At 33.8% G+C, this 16816-nt stretch overlaps 1 protein-coding gene across 2 annotated transcripts in view; it reads left to right on the forward strand.

Annotated features, from left to right (window-relative positions):
- The first annotated feature begins 485 nt into the window (after window positions 1-485).
- LOC127812875 (cellulose synthase-like protein G3) overlaps window positions 486-16816 on the forward strand; it is a 59301-nt gene continuing 42970 nt past the window's right edge. Inside the window, exons 1-6 of one of the 2 annotated variants that reach the window (XM_052353414.1) lie at window positions 486-1117; window positions 1764-1913; window positions 2381-2505; window positions 3106-3538; window positions 3622-3969; window positions 4047-4770. In XM_052353414.1, the coding sequence (XP_052209374.1) occupies window positions 524-1117; window positions 1764-1913; window positions 2381-2505; window positions 3106-3538; window positions 3622-3969; window positions 4047-4595 (2199 nt within the window). In that variant the 5' untranslated portion in view covers window positions 486-523 and the 3' untranslated portion in view covers window positions 4596-4770. Of the gene's footprint in view, window positions 1118-1763; window positions 1914-2380; window positions 2506-3105; window positions 3539-3621; window positions 3970-4046; window positions 4771-16816 lie in introns of those variants that run through there. The other variant, XM_052353413.1, reaches the window with a different exon arrangement.

Here is a 16816-nt window from a genome sequence, read left to right on the forward strand (position 1 = left end):
TTCTTGTAATTTAATTAGCTGAACTTTAAAGATGTCAACTGTGATTTACTTTGATAGCTATGATGATTGGTATAGGATCGATCCAATCATATTTGTAAATTTGACACTATAGGTTCAAATCGCATTAAGTTTTATTATTGTTTGGATAATTTTATAACAAGATTACAAGTCTAAAGATGAAGAATGATACCATTTAGGATCTATAGATGACTGAACATTACTTTGATTCCCAATCTCAAACTTGTAAACGAATTGTTTGGCATGTGCCTAACTATATGTCCTTTTTATAGTTATAAGTTGCTGTTATGAGGTTTTTTATTAACAAGTGAATGAAAAGATAGCATGATTCTATTTCTATTTTTTATATATAAATTTTATCACAAAGTATATTATTCTTATTTAGTTTTTATAATAAAAATACCAAAAGAATAATATTAATTACAATAATTCAGAGAAGACCTATAAATATCAGTCATACAAAACCTTGGGGAGAGATCAGATCATCGCCCAGCGGTAAAGAGATATGGAGGAATATGCCACAGCCAAACAGCCCCTTCTTCTTCACACGCTCACGCCCTCCCGCCTCACGCTTGCCAACCGTGCCTTCGCACTGGTTTACACGTGCGCCATCCTCGCCGTGCTCCGCCGCCATGCAGCGGCCGCTCTGGGCTCCGCCACCTGTCTCTCCTTCTTCACCTCCGCTACCCTCTTCATCGCCGACTTGGTTCTAGGGTTCTGGTGGTTCTCCGCGCAGGCCTTCCGCTACCGCCCGGTCCACCGCCTCGTCTTCCCGGAAAACCTGGAGAAAGTTGTGAAGAGACGGGATTTTCCGCCGCTGGACATCTTTATATGCACGGCGGACCCCTACAAGGAGCCGCCGATGACCGTGGTGAACACTGCCCTGTCGGTGATGGCTTACGATTATCCGCCGGAGAAGATTTCGGTGTATGTTTCGGACGACGGCGGCTCCCAGCTGACTCTGTTTGCGTTCATGGAGGCCGCCAGGTTTGCAAGCCATTGGATACCCTTTTGCAGGAAGAAGGAGATTGCGGAGAGATGCCCAGAAGCTTTTTTCGGATCAAATTACAGTCAATCCTCGGAGACTGACCAAATTAAGGTGATGACGCATGGTTTAACAAAAAGATAAAACATATTTTTAAGATTCTAAAAATGATAGATAATTCTCCTAATTATATAACTCTTTAAGTTGTTTTTTTTTTCAATCGTTACTTTACATTTTATAATAGAAAGAGCTATTATTTTTCAAATGTCTTGAATATTATTATGAGTATTGAGTTAATACTTCATCATTGGGTCTATTAAAATTAAGGTTTGTATTTGTTGAACATATATTATCCTTACAGCATAACTATTTTCATAAAATATATATATATATATATTATTAGTAACTTTCAACTATATAATGTCTATATTTTATATTAGACTTTCTTTGTCCATTTCTTTATGATATTTTGAGCTATACTTTAGATGGATACACTATTGAAAGTGTCACATAAGATATATCTATAAATATAAGTCGTGCATTTCTAAACAAATAAGATATCGAAGAGAATTATGTCATTTGAATTGTGGGCATATATCACTTGAATTGTTTCTTATGCTAAAGTACTTCTATTATTGCTAAGCTTGATTAGAGGATTATGTCATTTGTGCTTGATTTAGTGGCCCTTCATTAATCATTTTTTTTCATATCAATTATGTTGATACCTTATAAACTTGAACATTATATGTTCATATTACAGACATTGTATCAAAGCATGAAGATAAGGGTAAAGAATATAGTTGAGAGAGGAAAAGTTCAAGATGAGTTCATCACTTGCGAACAAGAACGTCAAGCGTTTAGCAAATGGACCGAAGAATTTACTCGCCAAGATCATCCTACTATAGTTCAGGTTTACTCTAAATTCATTCTTTTTTTTTTTAATGGACTCAAATCCAATGACTAAAATGAATTTCGTCGATTTTATTTTATTTTATTTTTTATACAAGAGAAAAAGATTTTCAATTCAATTTCAAACTCTAGTCTTTTGATTTCTAATTGGATAAACCGTAATATGTTGCTTGATAAAAATACCTCTAAATTTTAGCTTATTTTACAAAAATGCCACTAATCAGGATCATTGAATTAAGATAGATTTTTTTTAGAAAAATTCAATTTAGTTCAAATTAATTTATCATAAATGAATTGGATTCAATCTTCAAATCCCTGTAACAACACCTACATTATGAAATAAAATATGAGCCACTTAACAAATTAATTTATCATAAACTTATTGTATCATTGAATTAGAATTGGCATAGTGAATTAGATTCGGCTCATTATATTGTTAAGTGGCTCATATTTTATTTCACAATGTAGGTCTTGTTAGAAGCCAGGGAAGACAGGGACATAACAGGGCAATCCATGCCAAATTTGGTGTATGTGTCCAGAGAGAAGAGCAAAACGTCTTCCCATCACTTTAAGGCTGGTGCCCTTAATGCCCTGGTATGCATACCCCTTCTCTTCTTCTTCTTCTTCTTCTTCTTCTTTTTATTATTATTATTAATTTAATAAAATGATAGATTTTGTAGAGGAATATTGATATTTTGTTCTATTTGATAATGTGAAATGATTGTCTCCTCTTGATTTCTACCATCATAGGACAACCATTTCAAATTATTAAAAAGGATAAAATATCAATATTCTTTGTAGAGAGGATAATGTCAAACATCTAATAAAGAAATTACAAATTTAGTAATTTCTAAAATAAAGGCTGCATAAATTTTTTTTTTTTTTTTTTTTTTTTTTTTTTTTTGCTAGGAGCTAAGAGCAAAATGTCTTATGTTTGTTTTCATTTTTTGTTAAAAAAAAATAGAAACTAAATATGTGCTTGATAGTGTTGTTGTTTTTCAAATTTAAAAAATAAAACTAAAAATAGTGTTTAATAAAAAAATATTTTTTTTTCATTGGATGATTAAATATATGTAAAATAAAATCCTTTTTTGTGATAGAAATGCTCATTTCTCATATAAAAAAAAAAAAAAAAACTAAAACTTAGAGGCTTGTAATGTTATAGTTTGTTTCTAATACTTGTTAAATGCACATATTCGAGTGTCAGCTATTATGACAAATGCACCCATAATATTGACTCTGGATTGTGACATGTACTCCAATAACCCTAAAACATCCCATATTATGCTATGTTTCTTTTGTGACCCCAAAATCAAGCCCAATTTAGGGTTCGTTCAATTCCCTCAACACTTTCATGGGATTGACAAGCATGATATCTATGCCAATGAGTTTAAACGTGTGTTCAAAATTAATGCAACCGGACTCGATGGGCTAGTAGGCCCAGATTATGTTGGGTCCGGGTGTTTTTTCTGGCGTCAAGTTTTCTTTGAGGGCCCTGAAATCCCCGAGCTTAGACCAGACCATGTGGTGGACTGGCCCATCAAGGCCCAACCAATAATAGCATTGGCGCACCATGTAGTAAGCTGCAAGTATGAAGAGCAAACCAACTACAACTGGGGGGCTAAGGTAAGGCAAACTCTATTTGCTTTATATATGACAAGCTTTTGTATGGAAAGGAAAATAATGGCATTGGGCCCAAAATTTTGCAGTTGGGCTTTAGATATGGGTCTTTGGTTGAGGACTATTATACTAGCTTTCGATTACATTGTGATGGATGGAAGTCTGCATTTTGCAATCCCAAGAGGCCTGCATTTCTTGGGGACGCTCCTATCACACTGGTTGATGCATTAAACCAAAACAAGAGATGGGATATAGGCCTCCTCGAGGTTGCAATCTCCAAATACAGCCCAATAACTTTCGGGGTCAAGAGTATGGGGCTACTAATGGGCCTTTGTTATGCCAACTATGCTTTTTGGCCAATTTTGTCAATTCCAATCACCATATATGCATTTTTGCCTCAATTCACTCTTCTCAACGGAATCTCCATCTTTCCAGAGGTATATATGCATGTTCCATATGCCTTTTGGTGCAATTGTTGCAAAATCACACTACATTGCATTGTATTACATTTCAGGTTTCAGATAAATGGTTCATCATGTATGTTTTTCTATTTACGGGAGCTTATGGACAAGATTATTTGGACTTCATGTTAGCTGAAGGGACCTTTCAGAAGTGGTGGAGTGACCAACGGATGTGGATGTTGAGGGGGGTGACAGCCCATCTTTTCGGGTCAATTGAGTTTGCCACCAAGCACCTAGGCATAGCTTCACGTGGGTTTAGCCTAACTAGCAAAGTGGTAGATAATGAACAAAGCAAGAGGTATGATCAAGGCACCTTTGAGTTTGGAGTCCATTCGCCTATGTTTGTATCGCTCGCAGTGGTTGCAATCATCAACTTTGCCGCTTTCTTTGGAGGGTTGGTTAAAATAGTTCTCACAGGTACTGGTAGTGCAGACCAATTGTTTATTCAAATGTTCATTACTGGCTTTGTGGTTGTTAACTGTTGGCCAGTGTATGATGCCATGGTGTTGAGGACTGATAAAGGGAGGATGCCTACCAAAACCACCATCATTTCCATATGTTTGTCTTTGACTTTATATGTAGTGGCTTCTTTTATGATTTAGATGATTTGATTTGGTCATATATAGAAACGTTTCAACTTCTAGAATTTATATATATATATATATATATATTTATCACAGTAGGAATAAAGCTTTTCTAATGTTGTTGTTGCTTGCTTTTCTTCTCTATATATGGCTGTAACCACAATAAAATTAGGGGATCGTTTGAAAAGTGCTACTACTTTGCTTTATATGTGTGTGCCTCATGTTAGCCGCAAGGGTATAATTAAAATTTTTTATTGATATTGAAACAATTTATAGTTCGCTAATATCGATGGACAAACATCTTGAATGATATCTTAATTATGTCGACGTAAACTCAAATCTATCTTGAGCTCAAAACTAAAGTTTCAAAACCATCACTCATTTCCAAAATCTTCTCAAGGCATTATGTTAGAACATATACAGTTAAATAACATATCTTTCTAAATAATAAATAAAGTCACTAAGTTTTATTCTACCAAGCAAGAAGAAGAAGAAGAAAATGCAACCATCAATCTATCCTCATTTGCCTCTCTTTTGCATCTCCTTGATCGTTGAGAGATGTAATATAATACCCTAGATTATTATAAAAGTTTGAAAATTTTAAATTAATTTTTGAAAAATTTAATCTCAAAAGTATTTGTGTACACATTAAATCTTGCTCAAGGTCAAGGACCTATGGGTCCGCAAAGGAAATTTCTTGGTATGCCCTCATTTGTTGCAGGATTGAGGCAGAATACTTTTGGCAAACGATATGGTTTGAAAATGGGTTAATGCATGGAACAAACATATATACTTCATTGAAATGTGAAAAGAAAATTCAATAAATGGTATAAATAGATAAATAATTGTTTCGTCATTCACATTAAGAATTTTGAAAATATGAAATCTCGTTGAGAACATCTATAGAATACATTTATTTATATTAGTTGTTAATAATGAACTAATTTTCTTATTTTTCTTATCACCACCAAAACTACTAGGAGACACTTGAGAGACTTAAATTAAAAAAATCAAACTAATACTATTTATCACGAGATTATAAATTATTTATATAATTTTAAAGAACACATTTTATATTTTTCATCACAATCTTAATTTTAATAAATAAAATAAGTTATATAATGTTGACCCATTTGACCAACCATTCGATTTGAATTTAGATTCAAACAAAGTTATGAATATAAAAAGTAAGTATCCAATCCTGTGTAGACAGTAGGCAGTAGACACAGCAGACAGTGGACTCAACCATATCTTCAATGACGTTATTATATATATAAACACAAGACTGGTGATGCGAGCAGAACTGCAGAAGAAACATTTCTTATGGTTTGATATTGTTGGGATATCCTTTGGCACATCATGGTGTGAGATGTGGGTGCAGAAATTTCAATTTGGATCAGCTAATTCCTTATAATAAGCCGAAAGCTTCATTATCGCAGGAATATTCTCCATTGCAATGCCTCTTCCAAACTTGTGGCTGTGTGAATAAATAAACTTGTGGCTGTGAGATTTTTGTTTTTGGTTGGGTCTCGATGAGCTTTTGTCTTTTATAAAATGTATATATTTCTTCTACATAAAATGGTCATATTACCCTCAAACTTTCGTTCTCCTTTCCTGATGAGTTTGTGAGTCGTGATTGTTGGATTTCATTTAAATTCTAACCAACACAAATTTAGAGTTTGTTCTTTATTTGAGTTTGGTAAATGTCAAAGTGTTTCCACTCAAATCTAATATGATATTTTACAAAATCTTGAGGTTATGAACTCCACAAACCCTACACTAAGAGTCTAAACTTCTTATTATTGAACTAAGATTCAGGTCCGACCCTGAACAAGGGCAATCAATGCTATCACCCTAGGCCCATTATTCAGGGGCCAAAATTTTTATTTTTAAGTAAGTATTATATTAGATTATTATAACTATTAACTGATTTAATATTTAAAAAAAAAAAGACTTGATTTGTTCCACTCCTGAATAAGAAGAAGAATGCCCAGCAATGCAGGGTGGACTTCACGGACTTGAAGTATTAAATCAGACCAGATCGTTGAAGTCCGCTGGGGGTTTCTCAAAGGGGACTTCAGCGGATTTGAAGGAAGACTTCAACAGACTTCGGATTTCTCAAAGGGGCACTACAAGAAATTAGGTTTCTTGTAATAAAATATTTTATTACAATAATTATGAAAATTGTTACAATATAATTGTTATGACGAAAATTGTAATTCCTCATGTTTGTATGAAATTGCCACATAATTTCGATAAGTTTAGAATACTGAAAAATTGATTTGATAGTAGTTATAAATACCGAATCGATTGTAAAGAATGTCTCGGGGTGAAATTGTCTAAGAAAAATGATATGGTCTCGATGAGCATTCCGAGATAAGATTTATGGTATCAAAAGAAATTGAATCAGAAATAATTTTCGGTACAGCTAAAATACAGTTGCCATTTAGGCTGCAAAACCGAATTATCATAGAGGGCTCCTAGGAAGTTAACGGAACCCTAGGGGGGCTCCGATTTTTCGTAATGAGCAACCCTTCAATAGTTTCAAGATGAAACAATAGGCCGATGAGGACACTGGGACAAAATCGTCCTTATCGAGTAACTTTAAAGTTATTAATTTTGAATTTTTAGTATTAAAATGCAAATTAATTTGAAGTTTGAAGGCATGATTGCAATAAAGAAATTGCCAAGTGATATTAAGCTGAATTATGGGGATTAAAAGTGTAATTTCCCTTATGTTAGTGTATTATATAATAGTTATATAGATATATATATGCATCGTGCGTGTGTGCAAGCTGGCTTCGCGAAGCTTCTAGAAGCATCATGGCCGAGCAAGCTTGGTGGCCAAGTTGCAGAGAGGCATGGCAGCAAGTTGAGTGTTTCATACGCCAAGAGGGTTCTTCACGCAATGAGGTATGGGTAGTTAAGGTGAGGGAGCAGCTGAGGGCTATAAATAGAGGATGTGAGGAAGAAGAAAGCAATGAAGAAGGAAATGGCAGTGAGCCATGAGAGCTTCGACCGAGTGAGAGGTAGAGAGAAGTCGTGAGAGAGAGAGATAGGCCGATCGGTGGCCATTGCAGCCATGACCGGCGGCCATGGCCGCAAGCTCGAGCACGCGCAGAACCGGGCTAGCGAGCAGAGCAGCAACGGTGGAGGCGCAGTGATGGATGCAAACACGCGGAGGCGGCTGGAGGCCCGAGAAGCGACAACGGAGGCGTCAGAGGTGGCCTGGGATGGCCGGTTTTAGCCATGGAAGCTGTAGCTGCAAGCCGCGCACAGGAGGTTTCTGCGGTTGAGGCTTGCGGCGGCGAGCGATGGTGCGACCATTGCAACAGGCGGTGGAGGTACCAGCAGTGGCGCCAACGGAGCAACAGGGGGCGGCAGCTAAGCATAGCGGAGGAGCCGGTTGCAGGTGGTGCACGCATAGGAGCTAGAGGAAGGAGATGATGAATAGTAGAAAAAAAAATGGAAGAAAAAAATAAGAGAAAAATAGAAAAATATGGAAAAGATTATGAAAAAAAGAATTTGGAGATTTAGTAATATTTTCAGAGATTTTGGCAAGAAAAATTGTCCGAGTATGCGTTTCGATGATATGACATGCATACCGAGGAAGGCAGAAAAGCTAAGTTAAGATAAGTAAAATTCTGTAGAAAATTTCAAAAATTCGAGAATATTATTTTATGAATTTTCATAGTGAAATATTTGGGAAAATATTTGAGAAATATTTAGTTTGAATTTATTGAAGAAAAATAGGAAGAAATAGAGAGAAAGATAAAGAAAATACAGGAAATTATGAAAAAAATAGAATTTAATGCTTATTTAAATAAATATGGTGATTATGATGCTTTGAGACTTAAGTTGAAGTGACTGATACTAATTTTGAGGTCGGCACGCAAATCGAGGTGAGGCACGTACTTCAAGGCAATGCAAGAATATCGAGGTAGTTCGATAAAATTGAAAATGTAAGTGGTATTTCTCAACTAGATTTAGTTTTATGAAAAATGGTTGGTTGTAGGTGATTTACATTTCAACCCCCGATTCTCGGGGATGTTTTCATCATATTTACATGCTCTGATATGTATCCATAACGTAGACTGCATACATGACTTGTTATGAAATGCATATGTACACGTTGATATCATTGATCACGCGCATTGTGGCCATAAGGAGTACGAACTGGCATCGCCGCTTTACCAAGGATGCACCCATACACCCCGGCTTCGAAAGAGGTGGCCGCAAAAATGATGAGCAGCATAAAGGGTGCAGTTGACCCTTACGATGAGTAAGACATTATATTCATGCACGAAATATGTTTTCTGTACCATTACTTAGATGATTCATCATCTAACTTGGGCTTTGCCCCTGGAATATTCCAACATTCCAAATAGAGATTATAACATATACAAGAATCAATGAGGCATGAAATGGCATTTAGTAAAGTGCATAATAAATTAAATGTATGTAATGTAGCCCATGTATTTAAGTTTTGCTACTTTAAATTCTGAATATTTTGAGAAATGATGATGTATATCCTAATTTAGGGTTAATGTGTAACGCCCCGCTCCCACTTACGGGTGTTACTTGTGAACAATTACCCGAATTGTCCACCTGCACGGCCTTTGGTGAAGGATGGATCATGTTTCAAGACGAAATGCCCTATGTGGGAATTAGGCTCGTCCTTCCCTTCCCTCAAACCCCAGGATTCCCTAATAGAATTGGGCTTCAACTACACCGCATTTGGTTGAAAAGAAAACTCATGAAGATGTCCAACCGCCATTTTCTCAATTATTTTAAATTCTTTTTCCGACCAAGAATCTTACCGGACTCCATAAAAATCACCATTTTAATCCATATATTGATTGATTACCAATTTTGGAGGAAAAACTCATCATTTTTAATTTTCCAAAATTTCGGCATTATTCTCCAAAATGCCCGAAAAATCCCCTTATTTTGAAATTTCCTTCGGGGCCCAAAAATCAATATAGAATTGCCCCTTAATTTCCCAAAATTCTAGATTTTTCAAAAAAAATTGGCCGGCGGGGCCCCGTTGGGCGCTGATCGAGCGAGTTGGTCGCGCATGCTGCGCAGCCGCCTGCGCACGCGGCCCTGCTACTGCTGCTGGCTGCCCCCTGCTGCTCCTTCACTTCTTTTTTTTTTTTTTTCTTAGGCCTTTAAAACCCAATTTTTTTCAGAAATAACACTCCAAAAAAAATGCATTGAAAATCTCCACATTTTCAATTCCCAAGCCTATTTTCACAACAAAAATTCATTTTCTCCAACCTCATAATTTATTCCAAATAAATTACATCCATGGATCTAGGCCTTCACAAACCATTGCAAACCATTAAATTACATCACAAGAAGCACTTACAATAAATAGGCTTCCCTAAGCCATAAAGCCACAAGTTAAATACCACAAGTCTAAGCTTCTTTAAGCCATAAATTTACAACAAAACAAAGAAATATACATCAAGAGCTTCCAACCACAAGTTTGCAACTTTCCCTTTTCTCTTTTGACATAAGAACAACCTACAAGGGGAGAGTAAAACCTCATGAGCCACAAAGCTCAGTAAAGGTGCATATGCAAAGTAAATACAAGCATAACAAGTCTATGTAATGGCAAATGCATGCAAGTATGGTTAGGTTATTCCATCCTCACAACCCAACATGGTTTGAGGCATCAACCTACCACTTCTTTCCCACCCCCATGGCCATAGGTCTCATGTACAAGTAAAGCATGCAAAGAGATGCATAAAAAATTATGCAATCTACTTACAATGCAATGCAAGGCCTTCTCCACATGGGGCTATCCCTTACCTCTTTTCTTCTCTTTGAATCTTTAAATCTACTTCTCAAGAGAACTCCTACCATCATCTTCTCCCATTTAAGATGGCATTCCAACTTGTCACTCACTTTGCATACAAGAATACTAAATAGAGAAGAAGAAGAATGGAACATACCTTGATTTGATCTTCATTTCTTCTCCATTCTTCCCTTTCTTCTTCATTTCTTTCATCTTCTCCCTATCTTTCTTTCTTTCCTCCTTTGAGAGATTTTTCCCTATGTCTTGATATCCCAAAACTCAAGAGCACATCCTACCCCTTGATCTTTCTTTTTGAGACTCCATCTCAACCCTTGGAAGAAAACACAATCTATGCCATGGTCTTATTAATTTTCAACCATTGGATTGTTTTTCCTTTTCAAGACATAATCTCCCCCATTAAAAGAAAGCACACTTTTAATGTGTTGGCAATCCATGCCATTTCCTCTCTTTAAATCCCCACCCTTGGATTTATTCTTTTTCTCAAGAATGCATCTCACCCATTAGATCTCTTGTATTTTCTATTTTTTTCTCATTTACTTAAATGAGACTATTATATGCCATTTTCAAGACTTAATCCAAGCCATTGGATATATTTCACCTTTTCAAGACTTGATCCTAACCCTTGGATCAATTTAGTCTTCCAATACCAAAATTAGCCATTTTCTCATATATTTATTTTGACTAATTTCAACACATCACACTTGAGAGACATAATTAATTTCCTTCCCATTTAATTTAATGGGACTAATTTTCACCATCACATGAGAGACCACTTGAAAGACATAAACGCTTTCTTTCTCATTTAATAAAATCTCCATATTTTCCAAACATTAATGCATGACTAATTTATTTTCTTTTTGAATTTTCTTTTAATCCAAACCATCATGCCTCTCTTTAAATGCTTGAAAGACCAATTTTAATTCTTTTGCATTTAATTTAATCTCTCCATTTAACTTGGACCACAAAATGCCAAGTATCACAACAAGACACTAACCTTGGCTTCCAAGTTCTCATCTCCACTATCCATGTGGCATTACCACATTTATTCACTAATTTAGGAAAAAATAATTATTTCCTCCAATAATTTCATATTCTCCATTTTTCCTATTTTTCATAATTAATTTTCTCTATGGAATTAATTCCAAAATTCCCAAAATACCCTTTGTGAATTTATTAATCCCATATATCTCCACATAAATACCAATTTGGGATTTTATTCACTTACACACTTAATTCCACATAGGAATTATTTTTAATTTATCAAAATACCCTTTATTGGACTTCTCTATCCAAATTACCAAAATACCCTTCTCATGGGCACTCTTAATCTCAAGGATCCATCACTTCTCAAGGGTATTTTTGGAAGTTTTCTTACTCCCTTTCTCATCCTCTTAACACCGATTATACCGAGTGTTACATAATGTTAGTTAAGAACTTATGCTTTGTATTAAGTTATGTTGAGAAACGATGATATAAGATCTGAATTTTGATTAATGTTAAAGTATCAGGTTTGATCCTTGCTTCTGCATTTAATATGTATAATGATTCTCTTTCAAGATATATGAATGAGAATTCTGGAATGAATTCGAGGAATTATATGGTTTAGTATTAGTTTGAAACAAAAAAAAATTCTCAGAATTATCTGAATTTATAACGCGCTCGAAAAAGCGGGGCGTTACAAAAGTGGTTGTCATCATGTTAATAACAACAAACTTGTCTTAATAAATATATTCTGGCAAAACTAAGTTTTGTCACAATATCAATAGTTTTATTGTGACAAAAAATATTTTGTCACTTAAAGTAACTTATTATGACAAATTATTTTGTTGTAAAAGAATTTTTTTTTTTTTGTCACAATAGGTACTAATTTAGTCACAATAAATTCAAATTTTAGATAAAAATCATATGTTTTATCGTGACAAAATATATCTTGTGACGAAAAGTATTTTGTCACAATTTAAATGGTGACAAAATTAGTTTGACATAATTTTTAATGTGATAAAATTAACTTTGTCAATTATTTAATATTGTGACAAATATTTTTTTGATAAAATATAAATAGTGACAAAATAAATTTCTCAAAATTATTCAATAGTGACAAAATATTTTTGTTAATGACCCAATAGTGACAAAAATATTTGTATCAGTAATTAGTATAAGTGACAAACTTTTTTTATAAGAAAATATTAATATTGATGAAATTATTTTTCATAAAATTAAAAAATGTGATAAAAATATTTTTGTCAAAATTATGAAAAGATGACAAATATTTTTGTCATAGTCTCAATGTCTCAATAGTGACAAAAATATTTTTGTCAATAATTCGTACAAGTGAAAATTTTCTTTGGTAAGAAAAATATTAATACTAATGAAATTATTTTTTTCATAAAATTGAAAAATATTTTGTCACAATTTAAATAGTGACAAAACTTATTTGGCATAATTTAATGTGATAAAATTAATTTTTATCAATTATCTAATATTGTGACAAATATTTTTTTGATAAAATAGAAATAGTGACAAAATAATTTGTCACTATTTTTTGAAAATTGTATTTTTTGTTAAAATTTGAAATTTTAAAATTATTTTTCAATAATCTAACTGTGACAAAAAAAAAATCATTTGTCATACTATAATAATAAGCAGTGACAAATTTTTTTGTTTATTTAAATTATTTTTAGTGATAAAAGTCATGTTGATGAAATTATTTTTAAGACATGTCTTATTCATCCTTATATCAAGTAAAAAATTAAAAAAAGGCTTAAAATATAATAAAGTCAACAATGCTAAATATAATAAATAAAATAAATAATATAAATAAAAAAACTTCATATATGGAAAGTCATTGTTTCTAAAATAAAAACAATGCTCCAAAAAATACTACTTTCACCAAACATTCTTAATCTTCATCAAATATCCTTGATCTTCACCAAACATATAAAAATTAAATAAAGTTACTTGGCACCAAACATCATTGATCTTCATCTACTTGTTACTCCATAATTTCTCTTGTTGTTCCATAATTTCAATCTACTAAAAGGAAAATCATTAGAATAAATGAAAATTAAATAAATTTGAATTGAATAAAACACTTAATTAATAATTAAATTATATATTTACCTTCATGAAAAGAAGCAGATGTATTCACTTCACCACTTCGTTTATGTCTCAACGTATCAACCGAAAATTTAACTAGATCATAAGATTCTTGTAAGCTGTTTATTTTGATTTGTTGGCTTTGTATTTGCTCTCTTAATTCAGTATTTCGCTTTTCAAATTTAATCTTTTCAGTTTCTAAAAAATCTTCTAGTTCCAATTCTCTAGATTTACTTGATTTCACCCCATAATCAAGTCCATGAATATATCCAAATTTTGGTTTTAAAACCTTTTCAAGAATCTGGCGTCCAGTCATTTTAGTACCATCCTCCATTGGTTTGACCCAAAGAGCATCCATTTACTCCTATAAAAATAAAAATAGAAGTTAATTCAAGCATAAAAATTTATATAAATTAATAGTTAAAATAATATATCATTAAAAATTAATAAAATAAAGTTACTTACATGGTTTTCTTGAGCTTGTGGGTGGGTCCAAGTACCATCACTTTTACGATGTGTCTCAAAATAAAGCCTTACTTCAATAGGCTGATCAACTTCATCTTCTTGATTTTGTTCTATTTTTTCTTCTAAAATCTCTTCCAAATTTTCCTTAATAAATTCCTATATTTAAAATTGGTAAAAAAAAAAAAAGCATACGTATCAAAATATTTTAAAAAAATATGAAGTATAAGATAGTTTAAATATCTATACTTCAACTTATAACTAATTAAACATACAATTTCCTACATGCGTTGGCAGTAAAACTTTGAACCCGATGTGTATGTGTAACGACCAGTTATTCGGTCGGATTATATTAACTTGGAGAATGAATATTTAATTGATTGAGTAATAACATTGGGGCATTGTATGTGTTATTTTTAGGTAATGTGATCAAAGTAGAGAGAATGTGGAAAACGATCAAATGGTTGGCTCTAATGGAAGTGGGATCCATGACTTTCTAAGGTATATAAATAAACATTTTACGGAATTTGGGGTATTAGAAATATTGTAATGTGAATTATGGAATTTTTCTTGAATACTGGACAAAGTTTAATAAATGAAAATGGTTTATAAAGGATTAATAATAGTATATATATATATATATATAAGAGGAAAGAGGAGAAAAAGGGAGAAGAAAAGGAAATTGGAGGAGGGGCGCTCGTGAGAGGAAGAAAAGGGGGGAGCAACTAGGGTTTCTTCTTCTTCTTCTTCCCTTGGTGATCAAGCTCCAAGAGGGTTTTGGTTTGGTTGAGTGTTAGATTTCCACCATCTTCATCTTCTCTTACTTATGGTTTCTCTACTTTGGGTTGAAGAAGAGTGTGGTGGCTTTGGTGGAACTTCTTCAAGTAGTGTCCCTAAAAGTGGTGATTAAGGCAAGTTCTAACTTCTCTCTTCGCTTCTATACCTTGTGTTTGTTGAGTTGATGCTAGAGGTTGAGAACCTCCATGATTTTTGGAGAAAATATATATTGTTGGTTAAGTGTGTAAATCTGTCCCCAATTTCATTTATTCTTGTTCATTTCAATTGGACATTGACACAGGGTCTCCTTTACCCTATATTTTGTTGTGAATAATGTATTTTTGTGGTTGGGATTGATGGTTGGAAGTTTTAGGTGATTTTGGGGTGTTCTCGGATGGTTCTGTGCATTTCTGGGTTCATTAGTCAACTATTGGGGGTCAATAGTTGACTAATGAGTGAGTTCGGAAGATTAGTTCTCGGCCTAGTCGACTAATGAGCCCTCATTAGTTGACTATCCGTAAGTCGACTCTTCACTGCGCACCTTCTACTATTTTTACCATAACTTTTTGTATAGTTATTCAATTGATAAACCATTTGAAGAGTTGTAAACTAGACTCTATAGGCTTCGATTTGATATATTATGGGTATTATTTGGAAAATATTTTAAGGGTATTCCTAGGGTTTAAAGTCATACCAAATAGGATTGGGAGCCAATCTACGATCCATGGCATTTCTTGGTTTGAGTTTTAGGTTCTTATGAATGAATATTATGAGGGATGGTTGAGTTGCATATTTGGGGGTGTGATTCATGTATTGTCATGTTATGGTATATATATATGGGTGTGTTAGCCTAGGTATTGGGTGGAGCTGATTGGCCTCAAGGGTCGTGGATCTTCAGGGACATATATAACACCCCGCTTTTCTCTTACCGAGCGTGTCACTATGTTGGGGCCCAAAATATACATAAATTATTTTTCTTTCTTTCTCGGTACATAACTTAAACCTTAATTATCGAATTCCAAATAAAACCCCCAGCAAATCATTCAGAATGCGGAAGCGATAATCGAAACCTGATATGATACATAATCAATTCACTTTATTTATAACATAAGAATTCGTACCATAGTTAACATCATATCCTCAATATTGAAATACATAAATACATGGAGATTCTATAAGATTCTAGCAAGACTAATCATTAATAAAGCATTAGCTAAAACATATCCAAGTCAGCTCGTTGAATCCATCGACCTCGTCATCACGTGCCGTCATATCTCAACCTGCTCCTTGCCTAAGCTGCAAGTCTAAACTGGAACGTTGAATGTTCCAGGGGTATAACCCATTAGAAGATGAAACTTCTAGTGAGGGTCTAAAAACATATATACAAGAATGCATGATACAATAATATGAACAATATTTTCCCTTAATATAACTTCCCAGGCCTACTAGCCTAGCACGAAATCCTAAGCAAATCCCGAACCTCTGCAGGATAAGCCTAACGTTATTCCATCATTGACCTAGGGGAATTACAGCTACACTCTAGGGGCGACATCCCAATCCCATGCACAAATATTAATATGACAATAATATCATACCTATGCAAATATTACGACTTTCCATGCAATATGACAAAATAAATCATATCTTTCATAAATATCGTGCAAAAATAAACAATCATATCTTTCATAAATATCATACATAATAAACAATCATATCATATGGGATAAGACAACTCACCTTTGCCCAAAGATTTAAGATACCTTGAAAAACACGCATCGCCTCGATATGTGTGCCCAACCTCGATTCTCATGCCAAGTCTCAAAAGTTACACCAATCACATCACCTCGATCACCTCAATCAAAAAATAGTATTTAATCACTAAATATCCTCGACATTCCATTTATTTCATTTTTCCTTTATTTTCCTTCATTTTTCCTTGTAAAAATCCCAATAACTACCATCGAGACCTTTTTCTCAAATCTAATTCAACAATAATTCATAATATCCAACGAACTTCAAGGGAAAAATACTAGACTTACCCGGATGGTGCGTTTTCACATAAAATGAGGCTCTTTGGTGC

The sequence above is a fragment of the Diospyros lotus genome, chromosome 11, assembly GCF_014633365.1.
Source record: "Diospyros lotus cultivar Yz01 chromosome 11, ASM1463336v1, whole genome shotgun sequence".
In the NCBI taxonomy this organism is placed as follows: domain Eukaryota; kingdom Viridiplantae; phylum Streptophyta; class Magnoliopsida; order Ericales; family Ebenaceae; genus Diospyros; species Diospyros lotus.